The sequence below is a fragment of the Oncorhynchus mykiss genome, chromosome 20 (genome assembly GCF_013265735.2).
Source record: "Oncorhynchus mykiss isolate Arlee chromosome 20, USDA_OmykA_1.1, whole genome shotgun sequence".
In the NCBI taxonomy this organism is placed as follows: domain Eukaryota; kingdom Metazoa; phylum Chordata; class Actinopteri; order Salmoniformes; family Salmonidae; genus Oncorhynchus; species Oncorhynchus mykiss.
The window spans coordinates 15,652,595-15,675,224 of NC_048584.1; the positions used below are offsets into that span (position 1 = coordinate 15,652,595).

The 22,630-nt window shown below is 42.2% G+C and overlaps 1 protein-coding gene across 2 annotated transcripts in view; it reads right to left on the reverse strand.

The window, feature by feature from the left end:
• Positions 1-22,630, reverse strand: part of LOC110498751 (ubiquitin carboxyl-terminal hydrolase 22) — a 44,165-nt gene that overhangs the window by 16,195 nt on the left and 5,340 nt on the right. For both annotated transcript variants that reach the window (XM_036955885.1, XM_036955884.1), the window contains exons 2-3: positions 5,411-5,543; positions 2,214-2,327 (exon numbers count right to left, since the gene is read on the reverse strand). In XM_036955885.1, coding sequence (XP_036811780.1) covers positions 2,214-2,327; positions 5,411-5,543 — 247 coding nt within the window. The remainder of the gene's footprint in view (positions 1-2,213; positions 2,328-5,410; positions 5,544-22,630) is intronic.

Consider the following 22,630-nt stretch of genomic DNA (forward strand, 5'->3'; position numbering starts at 1 on the left):
CCAGCACTCTCTCTCTTCCTGGTTTTTCTTGACCCGTTATCTGTGGGTCGGCTCCACCTTCTGAGGGTTCCCCTTGCTTCTGGGACTTGTAGTTTTGGCGGTCGGCCATTTTGTGGTCTGTAGTTCTGACAGGGGTGGCCATTTTAGTGATCGGGCAGAGCCCGTTTATTAGTTCTGCTCTCACATATCTGCCATTTATCACTTGACCCCCTTCTTTGCTACATCATAAACAGCTCAATGCTTGTATCACAGCGAAGAGCTGCTGGCAAATGCACGAAAGTGCTGTTTGAATGAATGCTTACGAGCCTGCTGCTGCCTACCACCACTCAGTCAGACTGCTCTATCAAATCATAGACTTAATTATAACATAATAACACACGGAAATACGAGCCTTTGGTCATTAATATGGTCAAATCCGGAAACTATAAAAAAAAAATAATAATGTTTATTCTTTCAGTGAAATATGGAACCGTTCCGTATTTTAGCTAACGGGTGGCATCCACAAGTCTAAATATTGCTGTTACATTGCACAACCTTCAATGTTATGTCATAATTATGTACAAAACTGGCAAATGAATTACGGTCTTTGTTAGGAATAAATGGTCTTCACACAGCGAGCCAGGCGGCCCAAACTGCTTGCACGGAACGCAAGTGACAAAATAAATTAAACTAGGGAAATTGTATGTTAGCAGGCAATATTAATTAAATATGCAGGTTTAAAAATATATACTTGTGTATTGATTTTAAAGAAAGGCATTGGTGTTTATGGTTAGGTACACATCGGTGCAACAACAGTGATTTTTCGTGAATGCGCTTATTTTTCCACTATAATTTGCAAATAAATTCATAAAAAATCCTACAATGTGATTTTCTGGATTTTTTTTCTAATTTTGTCTGTCATAGTTGAAGTGTACCTATAATGAAAATTACAGGCCTCTCATCTTTTTAAGTGGGAGAACTTGCACAATTGGTGGCTGACTAAATACTTTTTTGCCCCACTGTATATATCCGTCTTTCCTGAGCTTTACTGGCTTAAGAAACTGAGGGCCCAGAATATCTTATACAATGTTGCAACTTTGCTAGCATGAGCTTCAGGCCAGACCCAAGTTAATAGTTGAACCAATGTTTCAAGTTAGTTGCAGACAGGCCATGCACAGCCAATGTGATTTACTGGATATACATTATTTTATGGATATTTTCTACCTGCAGGCTGCAATGTTTTTATTTGTTGTCTTTATAGTTTTTTTTTTTTTTTTTTACATAATTGGCAATGACAATAGAAGTTACAAACCTAAAAGCTATCACTTTCATTAATACAATTTTAATTAGCCACATGACAATAACAAAGACATTATTAGAAATTAAATTAAACTGTTGCACAAAAAAAATTGCACATGAAAACCATAACTGGCACGCAGATCAGGTAAAAGTGGTAAGATAAATTGAAATTCCACATCAGAAAAAGGTTGCCGCCTCCTCGTGTAGCCAATTATCAGCCGTAGGAGAGGTATGGGGATGGTCGGGTCAATTTTTCTTCTTCTAGTTATCTTGATATCTGGCTGTCCCTCTTGTTTGTGTCTTATTTCAAACAGTACGCTTAAAGCATCAGACATGTTCGATGCATATAGGGTGTGTCTATATGGAAAAATACACATTTTAAAAAAGCTGAGACACTTCACACCACTTAGAGAAAAAGGGATTTTCGTAGCAGGTTAGGGGTGCATTTTCACTAACCCTTTTCCTAACCTTAACGTCTATCTCCTAACCTGCTATCGAAGTGGTGTGAAAAGAGTGTTTCCCAGATTTAGCTAGCAAGCGATTAGCATTAGGGGCAAATTTGTAGCTTGCTAAAACCAACTTACTAGCAAATTACACAAAAGAATAGTATACGACAGAAAACATGTGGATTTATATTAAGACGCAAAATGGAATAGCTCTTTTTTTTTGAAAAACCTGTTGACTGCATGCTGTTGTTTGGTCAATGCATGCATTGCAGAGTGAATATTGAGCATGAGAAACTGTCTGCTTGAGTAACAGGGGGCAGGGCTTGGTGAATGGGATTGGGAACAGGCCAAAAGAGAGAGCGAGAGAGAGAACGCTAAACTCGAGCAATAAATCAAAAGTTTAGAAAACAAAAGCTGTGGTTATAACCGAGGTGTCACTGTATAAGTCAGAGGGCAATACTGGGGGATTGAATAGGGTAAAGAACTTACCTTGCAATTTCCACGCTTTCCTTTGTTCCTCTTTGGCAATCTGTTCCATTTCTTTGTCGTATATGTAGTCTTGGCACACAAAGCAATATATACCTCCATACAATAGATCTATAGCTGGAAGAAAAACAGAGACAGAAAGAGAATGAAGTGACAAATGATAAATGGGGAGGAAAAGGAGGTATGAAACAGCTCAAGGCTACATTGGAACATTCTGTTCATTTGTAGCTCTGGGGTGCATCCTTAATGGAACCCTACTCCCTATTTAGTGCACTACTTCTGACCAGGGCCCAGTGCACTACAGAGGGAAAAGGGTGCCAATTTGGGTCGCAAATCCAAGATCAGTCCCGGAGAAAGGAGTAGGCAGCTAGCTAGCTCTCTATCTCTGCAAGGCCAGCTTACGCGCTGACATCTTGACTTTCTGATAACATCCTTTGGCGTAGGAAAAGATCCGGGGCGAGCGGGAGGGATTATAGTCAATGTGACGATGTGAACACATCCCCGCTTGATAATGTTTGGATAAATGTCTATTTATGAATGTAGTGTAAAGGGCCCGTTTTCTAATACAAGTTGTCAGCCATCGTTGACATCTTTTACACCACTTCAATCTGAAAAATCAGACTTTTCACCGTCAACTCGTCAGCTACCACGCATGCAGTTACCCACAGACAGAGGGATAGAAAGAGGATAGAGCCAGGTAAAAGCTGCACCTCTCCCTATCCCTCTCTCTCTCCCCCTCTCATATCCTCCTCACCTTCTCAGCAGCCGCAGCTCCAATACCTGTTTGCAGTTCCCATGACAACCTGCCTATGCAATTGGCTGCTTGAGGCAGACAAAACAATCATTAGGTGTATGTGGAGAAAGCACGGGGCATGCAGGTTGTGTGTATGTCTAAATGATCGCCCGAATGATTAATTACGGTATTAAAATGTGGATAGATACGGTGTTGACTGGTGTCCCAGCTGTGACCGAATGTATTGAAATGTCAGACTGGGCCCTGCAGGTGTTGGGGAGTACCAAACTGCAGCTAATAGCAAAGAGTGGAGCATCAAGTCTTCCTGTGGATTCAATTCACACACCAAACCAAATACAACCAGTTTTACAGCTGTAATATGTTGTGGATATTGGACATAAGTGTATAATGCTGTCATTGCAGTGAAAATATAACTTTCCTGCAGATGCCACATCCACGAGGGAGGCAATTCACCTAAAAATCGGGCACAAAAATAGGATGGAGAGACTGAAAAAGTAAAACCCTAGCCTTAGGACTCAGATTGAATAACAGCCACACTGTTAATGGCACAATAAGAGCTGGAGAGAGAGAGAGAGAGAGAGAGAGAGAGAGTGAGAACAAAGTTGCGTAACAAGGTGAGACTTGCTGAGAGAAGACAAAATGAAAATAAACCCACAGACCTTCATGTAACCATGGGAACCGAGAAAAAGGAGGGAGAGAAAGAGAAATAACCCGATACAGGGAGAAACATAACACGAAGAGCCAAAATAGAGGAAGAACAGACCAAACATCTGAAAGGAAGAAAGAACTCCCAAAAAATTACTGGAAAATGAAGGAACTGGTTTATCTGAATTCTGTTGGGTTTTATTAAGACATGTTAATTACTCTGTGCACTCATCTAGTGAGATCGGTCATTCTTTTCTTCTCCTCCTGCTGTAGCGTAAATCTATCTATGCCCTATAGGCTAATAGACCCGGGCTGCAATGCACTGAGCTGCTCAGGCACATTTGTGCAACAGAGAATCAGCAACCCCACTGGTGCCTAGTGCCTATGTGGCCAACTACACAGGCGACATTCAATAGCCCCTGGGGCATCAGTCCTGGCGTGTTGCATTGTGTTGCAATTATGTTGCGTTAGGTTGCATAACAGGTTGGTGATTTATGTCGCCATCAGCTCCATCCCTGATGTGGTACAGCGACGATAACCCAACAAGGTTTGATGACACGTTCATCTTGACATTGGCTCATTTGGGGTTCTGCCACCATAAAACCCCTAGAGCTGAACAAAAGGACATACATTTTTATTTACTGGGTGCTTATTACCCTCAACAGTATAATTAGCTACTTAGCGGCCTTTGTTTGGGCCCCGTGTGTGAATGGGGGCGGAGGAGGGGCAGCCGAGGCCTGCCTAGTTCAGCGAAGGGGGTAATTATGAGTCTTTAATGTTTCAGGACCTGGCAGGGGGCGGAGTGTTGTGGTGGTGCTGTACAGGTCTGACGTGTCAAATATGAAGTAAGACAGAGGAGCAGAGCACATGTTCTATGTTAGAGGTGTGCCGAGTAGTCGGACTAAACGAGTATCGCAACGGATATGGACAATTTTGAGGATACGATTATGATCCAAGAAATTTTTGTAATTATCCGTGCTCATTTAAATATTTATTTTTTTTTTTTTTTTTAAATCGGGTGCTAGCACACTTCTTTCTCATGTCAGGCAGTCATGTGTGAGGTTCTACGTGGTCCAAATAACTCAACTGGCTGTCTGTAAAGAGAAGGGCGGGCTGTACGTTGATCCTGCTGCTCTGATTGGATAAAGTGAAACTGTATTTCTCCGTACACTCGTGTCATAATTTCACCCAATCACTTTTCCTTGCATGTTTTTCGGTTGAGATTGCTGCTGCCTGCTACCATGATAAATTACACGACGAGGATGTTTGCTATGAAGCTATCAACGTGAATAATATTTTACAAGCGGGGCAAGGGTAAGGGGGAAAAAAAGACGAATCCGCATTCTAACTGGTCGACAGCAAACTTGGCTTCCCGCTGCAAGTTCAGACACCCCTCTGTGCGCTGCTTATAATCTGCTGATTTTTTTGCAGTGAGAACGTGCAGGGAGGTATCTTGCCAATATCTACTTAGGCATATCAATTTTTTTTTTTTTAAAACACTTCAGTTTTGTACAATCAGGAGTATCATCCGATCCGACTATCAACTGTTGATTTGAGTATAGGATGACCAGTACGGCCATGTCGGCACAACACTATTCCTATGGTTTCCCCTCTGTGAGGGCAGTGTAGAGCTGGTGTGGACTCAAGCTGTGGTCCATAGGATAGGAGGAGAGCTATACTACAGCACCACCCAACCTGATAGGACAATGAGCAGTTTGCTGTGATGTTCTCAAGCGTTTGTTGCACTCGTGTGTGTGTGTGTGTGTGTGTGTGTGTGTGTGTGTGTGCGCGCCTGTCTTACCTAGATTGTGTCGTTTGTTTTTGGCGTGCTCGTGGATGTGTTTCTTGGTGAAGCAGCCGAAGAAGACGCAGTAGAGGCAGGAGTGGAGCCGGTTCAGGTGGGCACCGCACATGTGACAGACACACGACTTGGCCTGCGGGGGACGAGAGGGACACAGGTTGAGGATCACTGATAGAAACCAAAAGTGTCATCATCACCATCATAAACTCACAAAGACTCAGGTCGGTCAATCAGACCGGATTTATCCAGTTTATAGTGATAGTCGGCAGCCGTGTTAGAGCCTAATGGAGCGAAAGTCTGCCGTGAAAAGAGGAGCAAATTTACATTGTTGTACTTTACTTTCTTTTCACAAAAGACAAAAAACAGGCTGAAGAGAACACCTAACATCTCTGGGACACATGATAAAACACCACATCCATTTTGTCATGGAGAGAGAAAGCCAGCGTGTCATTTTCAGCTGGCGTGTGGGTGTTTGCTTATAATGTCCTTGCCTCATCTCCGCACTTTTGGCAAGGTGAAAAAGATTGCTAGCTTCCACACCTGCCAAACCCCTCCCCTGACATCATCAGCCTGGAGATCACAAGTCTGCGACACACAATGTATTCTCAATAAAGAGAACCCATTTGGCATCGTATCAATAACACAGGTAAGCCTACAACCAGATCTTGAAATAGACCTCGATTTGTGGTTCCCTTTTCTTTAGGCTGCCTTTAGGGTAGCCTTCCTGTTACAGTTTCTTTGATGTAACATTTTGCACCGAGCCCATTTCGGCGTGGCAAGCTGTCCTGCCACGGTGTCCCCCGGTGACATGCCACCTGAGTGAGCTGAGAGATTATATGTGACACATGTTCACACCATGACCGTTGCCTCAGCCAAAATCAGTTGGTGAAGTGGAAGCACAAATCACACACAGAAACGGAGAGGAGAGAGAGTGCACTCATGAGAATGAAAACACAGACAAGACAAAAACTCCATAAAACCCTGGGGCCATACTTGCGAATATTGGAAAAAGTTAAAGCATCAGCCAATGAAAATCATTGACGTAGTAGTACGTGATCAAAGGCACCAGCAGGCTACATGTTAGCCTTTCCCATTACATAACCTGGCCTATTTAGCCCCATGCCATCCTCACCAGGAGGCCGTGATTATATCCGGTTCTAATTCCGTATCAGCCAATTAAAATTGTCAACGTAGTTGGACACGATAGAACACTTCTCCATGACAACCTCCTTAACAGCAACCAAACGGCCTGCTAATCAAAGTTAGCTAAAAAAAAAAAACGCAAAAAAACGCAATAGGTGTGTCCAAAACTGACTGGGGCTGTAGATTCAATGGTTGTAAAGATGGGGAAAGGGCTGTCCATAATAAAAAGAGATGCTCTGCTTTTTTGACACCACATTCCAAAAACCAAATCCCGAAGGCTCTAGTTTTGTCTTATCTTGATTATTGTCCAGTCGTGTGGTCGAGTGCTGCAAGGAAAGACCTCGTTAAGCTGCAGCTGAACAACAGAGGCTTGCTCTTTATTGTAATCAGAGGGATGATATAAATACTGTGGCATGCCAGTCTCTCTCGGATAAGAGTTGAGGAAAGACTGACTGCATCACATTTTTTAAAATATTTTTTTACAAATGACATTAATGTGTTGAAAATCCCAAACTGTTTGCATAGTCAATTTACACAGCTGACACACATTTACCCCGCCAGACATGCCACCAGGGGTCTTTTCAAAGTCCCCAAATCCAGAACAAATTCAAGCATACAGTATTATAGAGACATTATTGCATGGAACTCCGTTCTAGAAGTCGACCGATTATGATTTTTCAACGCCGATTCATCGGCCGATTTTTTAAAAATGTATTTGTAATAATGACAATTACAACAATACTGAATGAACACTTATTTGAACTTAATATAATACATCAATAAAATCAATTTAGCCTCAAATAAATAATGAAACATGTTCAATTTGGTTTAAATAATGCAAAAACAAAGTGTTGGAGAAGAAAGTAAAAGTGCAACATGTGCCATGTAAGAAAGCTGACGTTTAAGTTCCTTGCTCAGAACATGAGAACATATGAAAGCTGGTGGTTCCTTTTAACATGAGTCTTCAATATTCCCAGGTAAGAAGTTTTAGGTTGTAGTTAATATAGGACTATTTCTCTCTATACGACTTGTATTTAATATACCTTTGACTATTGGATGTTCTTATAGGCCTTTTAGTATTGCCAGTGTAACAGTATAGCTTCCGTTCCGCTCTTCGCCCCTACCTGGGCTCGAACCAGAAACACATCGACAACAGCCACCCTCGAAGCAGCGTTACCCATGCAGAGCAAGGGGAACAACTACTCCAAGTCTCAGAGCGAGTGACGTTTGAAATGCTATTAGCACGCACCCCGCTAACTAGCTAGCCATGTCACATCGGTTGCACCAGCCTAATCTCGGGAGTTGATAGGCGTGAAGTCATAAACAGCGCAATGCTTGAAGCATTGAGAAGAGCTGCTGGCAAAACGCACGGAAGTGCTGTTGGAATGAATGCTTACGAGCCTGCTGGTGCCTACCATTGCTTAGTCAGACTGCTCTATCAAATCATAGACTTAATAATAACAACATAATAACACACAGAAATACGAGCCTTTGGTCATTAATATGGTCGAATCCGGAAACTATCATTTCGAAGAAAAAAAAGTTTATTAATTCAGTGAAATATGGAACCGTTCCGTATTTTATCTAACGGGTGGCATCCATAAGTCTAAATATTGCTGTTACATTGCACAACCTCATGTCATAATTACGTAGAATTCTGGCAAATTAGTTCGCAATGAGCCAGGCGGCCCAAACTGTTGCATATTCCCTGACTCTGCGTGCAATGAACGCAAGAGAAGTGACACAATTTCACATGGTTAATATTGCCTGCTAACCTGAATTTATTTTAGCTAAATATGCAGGTTTAAAAATATATACTTCTGCATATTGATTTTAAGAAAAGCATTGATGTTTATGGTTAGGTACACGTTGGAGCAACGACAATCCTTTTTCGCGAATGCGCACCACATCGATTATATGCAACGCAGGACACGCTAGATAAACTAGTAATATCATCAACCATGTGTATATGTTATAACTAGTGTTTATGATTGTTTTTTTATAAGATAAGTTTAATGCTAGCTAGCAACTTACTGCATTCGCGTAACAGGCAGGCTCCTCGTGAGGCAGGTGGTTAGAGCGTTGGACTAGTTAACAGTAAGGTTGCAAGATTGAATCCCTGAGCAGACAAGGTAAAATCTGTCGTTCTGCCCCTGAACAAGGCAGTTAACCCACCGTTCCTATGCCGTCATTGAAAATAAGAATGTGTTCTTAACGGACTTGCCTCATTAAATAAAGTTGTAAAATATATATATATTTTACATCGGCAAAATCGGCATCCAAAAATACCGATTTCCGATTGTTGTGAAAACTTGAATTCGGCCCCCTAAAAAATTTAATTAAAAAAAAATTGGCCATTCCGATTAATCGGTCGACCTCTACACCAGACACCTGTGATCCACCTGTATTGTGAATAGACCTAGGCTACATCTTGATTAAAACAGTTTATTAATAGAGATTTATCATTCAAATCAATTATTACTATTATGTTGTTATGTAGTTAGATTGGTAAGTCAAATCGATTTCATCACTATATAATTGACTCATTAATGCATGGCTCTCTCTTGAACTCAAAAGAGCTGTCTGGATCAAGTGCCATTCTGTGACTGGCAAATATGGCAGAAAATGTGGGTATTGTGACAACAGGATTCTGCACTGCAGTACAGCTGCTCTCAGACTCCCTCTCTCCTTGGTCTGTCCCAGACTCACAGCCTGCCCTCTCACATCCCCGTCGTCATACATCTCTCCTACACTGCTCACTCTCCCTCTTCTTTCTTCCTTCCTTTCCATCTATTCCTCTCATCATTCTCTTCACTTTCTCCATCTGTATTTTAACCAGTATGGATGCATTCTCTATCCTCTCTCCCATTCTCTTTTTTCCACAGTCCCCCATCCTTTCCCGCTATCCCTCCTTCCCTCCTCTGTAGCAGGCAGGCAAGGCAATGTTGTCAGCAGTCTTCCCAGTTGGTGTTGATATGCTATTAGGGGGTGCATCAATCACAGCCTCGCCCGTGACCAGACCATCTGAAAAAGAGAGCTGGAGACAGATCAGATCAAGGCCTATCTAAATGCTAAGTTCATCATTACAACCTTTGTAGGACCTAGGCTTGGGTGGTATCCAGATTTTCATATTGTCATACCATCCTTCTTTCATACGGGGATTTACGCCATTAACGGCATAGCACACAAGGGGGCGCTAAAATGCAAGAAAAGCCCATTGGGCCTCTAACCAGACTACAAAATTAGCACAAACTAATAGCGAAATCACGTAGCTAAATGTTAACGAGCTAAAACTAACCTAAACTAATTGCAAAAACAGGCAAATCCAGTTTATAAAAATTGCTAGCAGCTACCAAATGTTTTTATTTTTCAACTGGTAATTAACCTCTTCATCCTACCCCCTCCTTTTTCGAACATTCTGTTAAAAATTGCGCAACATTTCAGCGTCCTGCTACTCATGCCAGGAATATAGTATATGCATATGATTTGTATGTGTGGATAGAAAACACTCTGAAGTTTCTAAAACTGGTTAAATCACGGCTGTGACTATAACAGAGCGTGTGTTTCATCGAAAAGCGCAAGAAAAACTGGTCACTGAAAGCTGAAAAAAGTATCCATGCGCCCCTTTCATGTATTGTTTAAAGGAAACCAAATTTAATATGGATACGGATGCAATTCCTACAGCTTCCACACGACGATCAATTTGATCGCTTATTAACGTTTACAAATACCTAAAGTTGGGTTATAAAAGTAGGTTGTAGTGTTTTGTCAAAGAATATAGGCAACTTATATAATTTTTAAACATGACGTTGCGTGTTGGAAGAGAGCTTTTTTCCTGAAGCAGACAGGCTATACAAATGGATATTTTGGGCATTCATGGACGGATTTAAATCGGGAAAAAGACCAATTTGTGATGTTTATGGGACATATAGGAGTGCCAACAAAGAATATCATCAAAGGTAATGAATGTTTTATATTTTATTTCTGCGTTTTTGTGTAGCGCCGGCTACGCTAATTCTTTTGTTTACGTCGCCTTCAGGCATTTTGGGGTGTTGCATGCTATCAGATAATAGCTTCTCATGCTTTCGCCGAAAAGCATTTTAAAAATCTGACTTGTTGGCTAGATTCACAACGAGTGTAGCTTTAATTCAATACCCTGCATGTGTATTTTAATGAACGTTTGAGTTTTAACAAGTACATTTAGCGTAGCGCATTTGCATTTCCAGGTGCCTACTTGAGACGTCTGCGTCAAGTGCAGGCAACAGGCTATGTCATCCACAACTTTACAACATGAGCTGGAGGCAGTATGCATTTTGAAAACATAATTTTTTGAGTCTTGATTGTTTTAATTCTTATTATGAGGCAAGTCTTACCTAATTTCAAAGTAGCCTACAGGCAAAATCCAACCATGGAAATGTGGAGACAATTATTTTATTTAGGTTTCAAGTTTAGGGAAGCTTGAAACATGTCAACTGTTCTGCGTGTGAGTTATGATTGTTATATGTGCATTTTTGTGGAACAGTTTCATTTCAATAATAATGTTGTTTTCATTTCATGTGGTTAATCATAAAAATCTGAATGAAAAAAATCTAAAAGTTTAAAGTCAACTAATGCAAAACCACCAGCCATGTGGACACATTGATACACTAATCCATTCTGCCCCACCAAGCAAAAAGTCAGTAACTGCTAATTTGGTCAGAAATTAGTCATTTTTGCTAGATTAAATACACTGCTCAAAAAAATAAAGGGAACACTAAAATAACACATCCTAGATCTGAATGAATGAAATATTCTTATTAAATATGTATTTCTTTACATAGTTGAATGTGCTTACAACAAAATCACACAACAATTATCAATGGAAATCAAATTTATCAACCCATGGAGGTCTGGATTTGGAGTCACACTCAAAATTAAAGTGGAAAACCACACTACAGGCTGATCCAACTTTGATGTAATGTCCTTAAAACAAGTCAAAATGAGGCTCAGTAGTGTGTGTGGCCTCCACGTGCCTGTATGACCTCCCTACAACGCATGGGCATGCTCCTGATGAGCTGGCGGATGGTCTCCTGAGGGATCTCCTCCCAGACCTGGACTAAAGCATCCGCCAACTCCTGGACAGTCTGTGGTGCAACGTGGCGTTGGTGGATGGAGCGAGACATGATGTCCCAGATGTGCTCAATTGGATTCAGGTCTGGGGAACGGGCGGGCCAGTCCATAGCATCAATGCCTTCTTCTTGCAGGAACTGCTGACACACTCCGGCCACATGAGGTCTAGCATTGTCTTGCATTAGGAGGAACCCAGGGCCAACTGCACCAGCATATGGTCTCACAAGGGGTCTGAGGATCTCATCTCTGTACCTAATGGCAGTCAGGTTACCTCTGGCGAGCACATGGAGGGCTGTGCGGCCCCCCAAAGAAATGCCACCCCACACCATGACTGACCCACCGCCAAACCGGTCATGCTGGAGGATGTTGCAGGCAGCAGAACGTTCTCCACGGCGTCTTCAGACTCTGTCACGTCGGTCACATGTGCTCAGTGTGAACCTGCTTTCATCTGTGAAGAGCACAGGGCGCCAGTGGCGAATTTGCCAATCTTGGTATTCTCTGGCAAATGCCAAACATCCTGCACGGTGTTGGGCTGTAAGCACAACCCCAACTGTGGACGTCGGGCCCTCATACCACCCTCATGGAGTCTGTTTCTGACCGTTTGAGCAGACACATGCACATTTGTGGCCTGCTGGAGGTCATTTTGCAGGGCTCTGGCAGTGCTCCTCCTGCTCCTCCTTGCACAAAGGCGGAGGTAGCGGTCCTGCTGCTGGGTTGTTGCCCTCCTACGGCCTCCTCCACGTCTCCTGATGTACTGGCCTGTCTCCTGGTAGCGCCTCCATGCTCTGGACACTACGCTGACAGACACAGCAAACCTTCTTGCCACAGCTCGCATTGATGTGCCATCCTGGATGAGCTGCACTACCTGAGCTACTTGTGTGGGTTGTAGACTCCGTCTCATGCTACCACTAGAGTGAAAGCACCGCCAGCATTCAAGTGACCAAAACATCAGCCAGAAAGCATAGGAACTGAGAAGTGGTCTGGTCACCACCTGCAGAACCACTCCTTTATTGGGGGTGTCTTGCTAATTGCCTATACATTTCCACCTGTTGTCTATTCCATTTGCACAACAGCATGTGAAATTTATTGTCAGTCAGTGTTGCTTCCTAAGTGGACAGTTTGATTTCACAGAAGTGTGATTGACTTGGAGTTAAATTGTGTTGTTTAAGTGTTCCCTTTATTTTTTGAGCAGTGTACATGATTAATCATGTTGACAAGTATCCTGCCTCTATTGTATTGTGTTTTGGAGAAAATGGGGGTCATGTTAACAGTAACTGCATAAATTTACTGTGAAACCAATGTAAATAAAAAATAATTCTCAGTTCCACGCAATGAGCAGTTACTGCATTTTTGCTTGGTAGGGCAGCAATCCACACGCTAGAGAAATTAGCGTGTGGACCTCATAGCCGATAGGCCAATGTAGCAGTAGGACAATAACTTATATTGGGCTTTCACACTGAGGATTGGTGATTATCGAATGGGAGATTGTTCAAATAGCTTAATTTTAGTAACTATAGCTTTAATATATTATCATTCACAATGGATGTTAAAAACACTCCTACATTTCAAGGCAGCAGGCCAGGTACTTCTATGTGTGCGCACCCCTTCAACATTATCAGGACAGAGAAATCAGTTTACCTGTTTATTGCTCACATTGAGCACTCCAGACAAAATAAATCTCATAAAGTATGGTTATGAAATGAACCAAAACGTGTTTGTTTCTCACAAATGTAGCAGGTTGTGAACTCTGCAAACAGCATTTCCACTCCGAGAATGAGAACAGTAAAGGGCAGGGCTAGAGCGGTGCTTGTCAGACCATGAGACATCCCGAGAAGAATTTTTTTTTCCAACAATTGTTTACAAACAGATTATTTCACTCACTGTATCACAATTCCAGTGGGACAGAAGTTTACATACACTAAGTTGACAGTGCCTTTAAATAGCTTGGAAAATTCCAGAAAATGATGTTATGGCTTTAGAAGCTTCTGATACGCTAATTGACATCATTTGAGTCAATTGGAGGTGTACCTATGGATGTATTTCAAGGCCTTCCAAACATAGTGCCTCCTTGCTTGACATCATGGGAAAATCAAAAGAAATCAGCCAAGACCTCAGAAAAAAAATTGTAGACCTCCACAAGTCTGGTTCATCCTTGGGAGCAATTTCCAAATGCCTGAAGGTACCACGTTCATCTGTACAAACGTAAGTATAAACACCATGGGACCGCGCAGCTGTGATACCGCTCAGGAAGGAGACGCATTCTGTCTCCTAGAGATGAGCGTACTTTGGTGTGAAAGGTGCAAATCAATCCCAGAACAACAGCAAAGGACCTTGTGAAGATGCTGGAGGAAACGGGTACAAAAGTGGGGGAGGCTTGCAAGCCGAAGAACAACCGTGAAGCACAGGAGTGGCTGCATCATGTTGTGGGTGTACTTTGCTGCAGGAGGGAGTGGTGCACTTCACAAAAAAGATGGCAGCATGAGGCAGGAAAATTATGTGGATATATTGAAGCAACATCTCAAGACATCAGGAAGTTAAAGCTTGGTCGCAAACGGGTCTTCCAAATGGACAATGACCCCAAACACACTTCCAAAGTTGTGGCAAAATGGCTTAAGGACAACAAAGTCAAGGTATTGGAGTGGCCATCACAAAGCCCTGACCTCAATCTCATAGAAAATTTGGGGGCAGAACTGAAAAAGCTTGTGCGAGCAAGGAGGCCTACAAACCTGACTCGGTTACACCAGCTGGGTGAGGAGGAATGGGCCAAAATTATCCCAACTTTTTGTGGAAGGCTACCCGAAACGTTTGACCCAAGTTAAACAATTTAAAGGCAATGCTACCAAATACTAATTGAGTGTATGCAAACTTCTGACCCACTGGGAATGTGAAGAAATAAATAAAAGCTGAAATAAATCACTCTACTATTATTCTGAACTTTCACATTCTTAAAATAAAGTGGTGATCCTAACTGACCTAAAATAGGGTATTTTTACTTGGATTAAATGTCAGGAATTGTGAAAAACTGAGTTTAAATGTATTTGGCTATGGTGTATGTAAACTTCAGACTTCAACTGTATGCAACAGTGAATTTATAAAAAAAATATAAAAAAAGGGCAAACCATTCACACAATGAATGTACAAGAACTGGAGGGAGACAGCTGAGCCATTCTGGAGAAACGCGCCTATATATCTACGCCCCCCCCCCCCTCCCCTCTTCCTGTCTCAACATTTGAAATTATACTCAAGACACATTTTAGATGCTTTTCACCTTCAACCGCAATTCAATGATAAACTAGGCCTCCACACGCGCTTCCCAAATTACAGGCTTCCCAAATAGACATAGGCCTACGAGCTTGTGGTTTTGAAACAATCCACAGCAATTTTTTTAAAGAAGCTTATGATCCTCAATTCCTCTATGGCCATGTCATGATTTTTGGTGAAGTATTGTAGGCAGACTGTTCAAACACAGCAGTCAGCTTATCAAGGTCCTGTTAAGCAGCTGATGTTTTACAATGTGGCATGTTCGAGCAGGGCTGGCGCAAAAGCCTGCACACCCAGTAGCTCTCCTGAAATCTCCTGGAGGATGGTTGGCCACCCTGCAACATTACAAATACAACCAAAATAATTTCCTCATTCAATGAATCAGGGATCAAATGGCTAAGGTGGGGGATTTAGCTAACTAAAGATGTTTATCTATTTGTAAGGTTAAAATATTCAGTGTTCGATCTTGACAGCATAGGAGTTACTTGTCAATTAAAATATTTCTATAACTTTGGCCAGTATTGAATCTTAGACAATTTTGAGTTTTACAACCGGAGTATGCAGCATTGGTTTCATCAACTGTGCACCCGTATCAACTGTGTCCGCCATTTGCAATTATACACGAGTGCCTGTGGAAAGTTATTTTAGTACACCGGACATGACAATAATACACGCTAATAGCTAAACAGCCAATTCAAAACACATTGTGTAGGTTGGCTGTAAGTTGGGTTACAAAAGTAGCTAATTATTTTGTTTACGTCCCCTTCAGGTTTATTGGGGTGTTGCATGCTATCAGATAATAGCTTCTCATGCTTTTGCCGAAAAGCATTTTAAAAATCTGACTTGTTGGCTAGATTCACAACGAGTGTAGCTTTAATTCAATACCCTGCATGTGTATTTTAATGAACGTTTGAGTTTTAACGAGTACATTTAGCATTTAGCGTAGCCCATTTGCATTTCCAGGTGCCTACTTGAGACGTCTGCGTCTCAAGTAGGATCAAGAGGTTAAGGATCATATCCCATCTACCTTACATCCCAGACCCACTTCAATTTGCTTACTGACCCAATAGATCCACAGACGATGCAATTGACATCGCAAGAGGAATACCTACGTAAGAATGCTGTTCATTGACTATAGCTCAGCCTTCAACAGCATAGTACCCTCTAATCGCCTTCAACACCATAGAAGCCCACCCTGTGCAACTGGGACCTGGACTTCCTGACGGGCCCCCCCAAGGTGGTGAAGGTAAGAAACAACACATCCACTTCGTTGATCATCAACACACAAGGGTGCATGCTCAGCCCCCTCCTGTACTCCCTGTTCACCCATGACCGTGTGGCTAAAAACTCAATCTTTGCAGACGACAACAGAAGTAGGCCTGAATACCAACAATGACGAGACACCCTACAGGGAGGTGGTGAGGGCCCTGGCGGTGTAGTGCCAGGAAAATGACCTCTCTCTCAACAAAACGAAGGAGCTGATCGTGGACTTCAGGAAACAGCAGAGGGAGCACGCCGCCATCCACAGGACCGTAGTGGAGAAGATGGAAAGTTCCTCAGCGTACACATCACTGACAAACTGAAATGGTCCACCCACACAGACAGTGTGGTGACGATCATCAGGAGGCCCTCTTCAACGTCAGGAGGCTGAAAATGTTCAGCTTGGCACCTAAGACCCTCACAAACTTTTACAGGTGCACAATTGAGAGCATCCTGTCAGGCTGCATCACTGCCTGGTATGGAAACTGCACTGCCCACAACCGCAGGGCTCTCCAGAGGGTGATGCGATCTGCCCAACCCATCACCGGGGGCAAACTGCCTGCCCTCCAGGACACCTACAGCACCCGATGTCACAGGAAGCCCCAAAAGATCCTTAAACCACCCGAGCCACAGCGTGTTCACCCCACCATCATCCAGATGGCGAGGTCAGTACAGGTGCATCAATGCTGGGACCGGGACTGAAAAACAGCTTCCATCTCAAGGCCAGCAGACCGTTAAATGGCCATCACTAGTCAGCTACGAGCCAGTTACTCAGGTGGGTTGCTGACCTATATACACATAGTAGAGGTCAACCGATTATGATTTTTCAACGCTGATACCAATTATTGGAGGACCAAAAAAAGCCGATACTGATTAAAATCTGCCGATTTTAATATAAAATACACATATTTGTAATAATGACAATTACAACAATACCAAATGAACAATAAACACTTATTTTAACTTAAATCAATTTAGTCTCAAATAAATAATGAAACCTGTTCAATTTGATTTAAATACTGCAAAAACAGTGCTGGAGAAGAAAGTAAAAGTGCAATATGTGCCATGTAAAAAAGCAAAAGTTTAAGTTCCTTGCTCTGGTTAACATTCCTTTTAACATGAGTCTTCAATATTCCCAGTTAAAAAGTTTTAGGTTGTAGTTATTATAGGAATTATGACACGTAAACTACACGTTGACTATTTCTATATATACACCTTTGACTATTGGATGTTCTTATAGGCACTTTAGTATTGCTAGCCTAGCTTGAAGTCATTAACAGCGCTGTAACTCAAGCATTGCTAAGAGCTGCTGGCAAACGCAGTAAAGTGCTGTTTGAATCAATGTTCACGAGCCTGCTGCTGCCTACCACCGCTCAGTCAGACTGCTCTATCATAGACTTAATTATATTAAACACACAGAAATACAAGCCTTTGTTCATTTTATTATTTACATTTTTTTCACCTTCATTTAACTAGGCGAGTCAGTTAAAAGTAAATTCTGCCCCCGAACAAGGCCAAACTGCCTTGTTCGGGGGCAGAACGACAAACTTTTACCTTGTCAGCTCGGGGTTGGTTACTAGTAAAACGCTCTAACCACTAGGCTATCTGCCGCCCCATTAATAAGGTCAAATCCAGAAACTATCATTTCGAAAACCAAAACATTTATTCTTTCAGTGAAATACGGAACCGTTACGTATTTTATCGAACAGGTGGCAATCCTGAGTCTAAATATTGCTGTTACATTGCACTACCTTCAATGTTATTCTGGAAAATTAATTACGGTCTTTGTCAGGAAGAAATGGTCTTCACAACAGTTCGCAACGAGCCAGGTGGCCCAAACTGCTGCATATTTCCTTACTCTGCTTGCACTGAACGCAAGAGAAGTGACACAATTTCGCTAGTTAATATTACCTACTAACATGAATTTATTTTAACTAAATGCGCAGGTTTAAAACAATATATACTTCTGTATTGATTTTAAGAAAGGCATTGATGTTCATGGTTAGGTACATTTGTGCAGCGATTGTGCTTTTTTTCCCGCAAATATGCTTTTCAAAGTTGAAGTAGGCTGTGATTCGATGGTAAATAAACAGGCACCGCTTTGATTATATGCAACGCAGGGCAAGCTAGTTAACCTAGTAATATCATCAACCATGTGTAGTTAACTAGTGATTATGTGAAGATTGATTGTTTTTTATAATAAAAGTTTAATGCTAGCTAGCAACTTATCGTGGCTCCTTGCAGCCACAAGGTCCTTCAGAGTGCTGCACTCGCGTAAAAGGTGGTCAACAAGCCACGCAGTCTCCTTGCGGATTGCAATGTAATAGGCGCCCACCGATTGATATGAAAACTTGAAATTGGCCATAATTAAAATCGGTCAACCTCTAATACATATGCATGGATTCACTAGTACATAATGCTTTACTCATCTCATATGTATATACTGTATTCTATTCTACTGTACTTTAGTCAATACCACTCGGACATTGCTCGTCCTAATATTTATATTTCTTAATTTCATTATTTTACTTTTAGATGTGTATTGTTGTGAATTCTTAGATACTACTGCACTGTTGGAGCTAGGAACACAAGCATTTGCTAAATATATGTGTATGTGCCAAATAAAATGTGATTTTGATTAGATTATACTCCGATGCGCTCTGCAGAGATTGGTAGGACAGGGTGCAAAACATTGCATCCGGAGGACATTAGATTAGGATTTATTCCCCTAACCTAAAATGTGATTTCTGTCATTGTGAGCACCGTGGGTGGACAACCTAATGGGTTATGCACCAAATGCATATGGGTACGGTAAATTTCACAAATGGCCGGTAAATTAAAATCTTCCCGTCACGTTGTCTGGCTCCATTTTCTTAACGGAAACCCTGACACACATGCACAAATGACACAAGCACAAACCCATTCATGCTGATGCATTTTGTTCAATGTGGAATTGGACAAGAGTGAGCAAGGCCTAAGAATGTTGATTGGTCTTCTTCTGGGATGACATCAGTGCTTGGCTGGGCCAGAGTGAGAGAAGGGCTGCTCTGTGCTGGCGAGGAGGCATGGTGCGGTGAGGGTGAAAGGGGGCTAGGCAGCAGAAGTGCAACAGTGGCGACTAAATCAGACAAACATCAAAAGGAGAGGTGAGCAGCAGGCTGATGGAAAGATCCCCTGTGAACTGATCAACAATGCTGCTGTAATGCTCGGACTGAAAAACAGAGAGAATGAGAACGTGACTGTGAAATGCAAGACATGATGGGATAGAAAGCAAATGAGCTCAGAAGTGCCAGATAGATCAAATGTCATACGCTTCATAAACATGTGTGGACTAACAGTGAAATGCTCAGGCCCTTCACAACAATGCAGAGAAAAAAGGAGATATAATAGAAAAACAACAAATAATAAGTACACAATGAGAAACAATAACCAGTACCAGTACCTACCTAGTCATGTGCAGGGGTACAAGGTCATTTAGGTAGATATGTACATATAAGTAGGGATAAAGTGACTAGGCAACAGGATAGATAATAAAAAAGTAACAGGAGCGTATGTGATGAGTCAAAAGAGTTAGTGCAAAAGCTGTTCAGTATCCTGTTGGTTCCAAACTTGTTGCATCGGTACCGCTTGCCGTGCGGTAGCAGAGAGAACAGTCTGACTTGGTGGCTGGAGTATGTTACAATTTTTAGGGACTTCCTCTGACACCACCTGGTATAGAGGTGCTGGATGGTAGCGAGCACAGCCCTAGTGATGTACTGGTCGGAAACCAAGCAGTCGCCATACCAAGTGATGATGCAGCCAATCAAGATGCTCTCAATGGTGCAGCTGTGGAACCTTTTGTGAATCTAAGGGCCCAAGCTTGCAACCTTAGTTAACGAGTCCAACGCTATAACCACCTGCCTCTCGTTGCACTCCACAAGGAGACTGCCTGTTACGTGAATGCAGTAGAAGCCAAGGTAAGTTGCTAGCTAGCATTAAACTTATCTTATAAAAAACAATCAATTAATCATAATCACTAGTTATAACTACACATGGTTGATGCTATTACTAGTTTATCTAGAGTGTCCTGCGTTGCATATAATCGATGCAACGCTGGGCGATGATTTAACAAAAGTGCATTTGCGAAAAAAGCACAATCTTTGGACGACTGTACCTAACCATAAACACCAATGGCTTTCTTAAAATCAATACACAGAAGTATACATTTTTAAACCTGCCACGCATTTTTAAACACGGCCACGCTGTCATGGGTGAACAGGAAGTACGGGAGGGGAGTTGTCCAAAAAAAACCCACATCTAGCTCTCGCCTATCCTTTCTTTGGATTGGTGGATACATCTCATTATTGTAATCCTTTTTGAATATTCGATGAGGGTTGTTGACATCAACCATCAGTATTCAATGGAAAGAGATGCTATGCTACAAATCTCATGCCATGAATATGCATAACCATCGAGACAACTCCAATATAAATATTTTTTTCTCAAAGTTGACAAGATTTTCCACCAGGTGCTCCTTTTGTCCAGATGGAAAAGAGCAGTGTGGAGTGCAATAGAGATTGCATCATCTGTGGATCTGTTGAGGTGGTGTGCGAATTGGAATGGTTCTAGGGTGTCTGGGATGATGGTGTTGATATGAGCCATGACCAGCCTTTCAAAGCATTTCATGGCTACAGGTGTGAGTGCTACGGGACGATAGTCTGGTTACCTGGGCGTTCTTGGACACAGGGACTATGTTGGTCTACTTGAAACATGTAGGTATTACAGATGGTCAGGGAGAGGTAGAATGTGTCAGTGAAGATACTTGCCAGCTGGTCAGTGCATGTTCTGAGTACGCGTCCTGGTAATCCGTGTATATTAATCTGTTTAAAAGGTTTTACTAACATTGACTACGAAGAGTGTGATCACAGTCGTCCAGAACAGCTGATGCTCTCATGCATGGTTCAATGTTGATAGACTCAAAGCTAGCATAGAAGGTATTTAGCTCATCTGATAGGCTTGCGTCACTGGACAGATCGCAGCTGGGTTTCCCTTTGTAAATCGGAGATAGTTTGCAAGCCCTCCCACATGCGACGAGAGTCAGAGCTGGTGTAGTAGGATTGGATCTTGGTCCTGTATTGACGCTTTGCCTGTTTGATGGTTCGTCTGAGGGCGTATCGGGATTTCTTATAAGAGTCCGGATGTGTGTCCAGCTCCTTGAAAGCGGCAGCTCTAGCCTTTAACTCAGTGTGGATGTTGCCTGTAATCTATGGCTTCTGGTTGGGAAATGTACCTACGGTCCTGAAGTTAAAAAAAAATGTCAGAACGCTGCAGCATGTTTAAAAGGGATACTGTGATATTTTGAGATTCAGGAAGTTTAATTACCCAGAGTCAGAGAAACTCATGGATACCATTTTTATGTCTCTGGGTGCAGTTTTGAGATGATTTAAGTTAGCATATCGTGAGCTTAGCACAATTGCTGAAAGTCTCCCAGGACAGTAGCCAGCAGCCTTTCAAAAGCAGGGAAATAGACCTAACTACTCCAAAGATGGGTGGTTGGTCATAGTTTTTTTTATAGTCTCAAAAAGCTAGTAATCCATTTTATAAATGTAAATTTGACTGATTATCATGAGAAACGAGATCTATCCACTTCCTCATTGTGTCCATGAATTATGAAGAAGCATAAATATGCAACAGTGTGTGTGTGAGGCTGTGTGTGCAAGCCACTCCTCCTACCATTGCACTAGGACACACACACTCTCTCTAAAACCCAGCAGGGACTGGGCATGTGGACAATGACCTGCAGTCGCCAGAACTGGTCTCTCTCAAGAGGTAACATAAATTATAAAATAACCTTGAGCCCCTCATCTCAACCAGCAGCCTGGAGATCATATGTATTCTGAACACACTCGCTGTAGCCTATATATGAGCATGAAAAATAGCTGCTGGTTACAATGTGCATGAATTATTGATGTACTGCTGCTATACAGCTTGTTAGGCCCTACGATTTCCTCAACAATCAGATAACTCAAAGACCCATCTGCAAAGAGGAGTGGCTGGTCCAAGGTGTTGAGGGGACTTCACACGGTGTGCTGCTTCTTCTTCAAATGGAGCCTTTGTGGGGTTTAGGAGGTAGGCACAGTATCAAAAGAGAAAACAGACTAGGTTGAGACATGGAACAGGTTGGAAATAGAATGATACAGGGAGGTAATACCTGCATTTTCCCCGATTAGAAACTCTCCTTTTTATTTTCTGTTTCAAAACAATTTGCTACAGTGTGCTGTACAGCACAACCTGGATGGTTGCCAATGGTATGTCACCTCATCTCTTTGGGTCTGTTCATCTTAGGGCAGAAACGAGGTGTTTATAAATAAGACCGATGAGCAATTCAACTGCTCATTAGGAGGTCCTCCCCAGATGATTGATCTGTTAGTTCTCCTCCTCCATCCATGCAACATTCACTCCATTTAT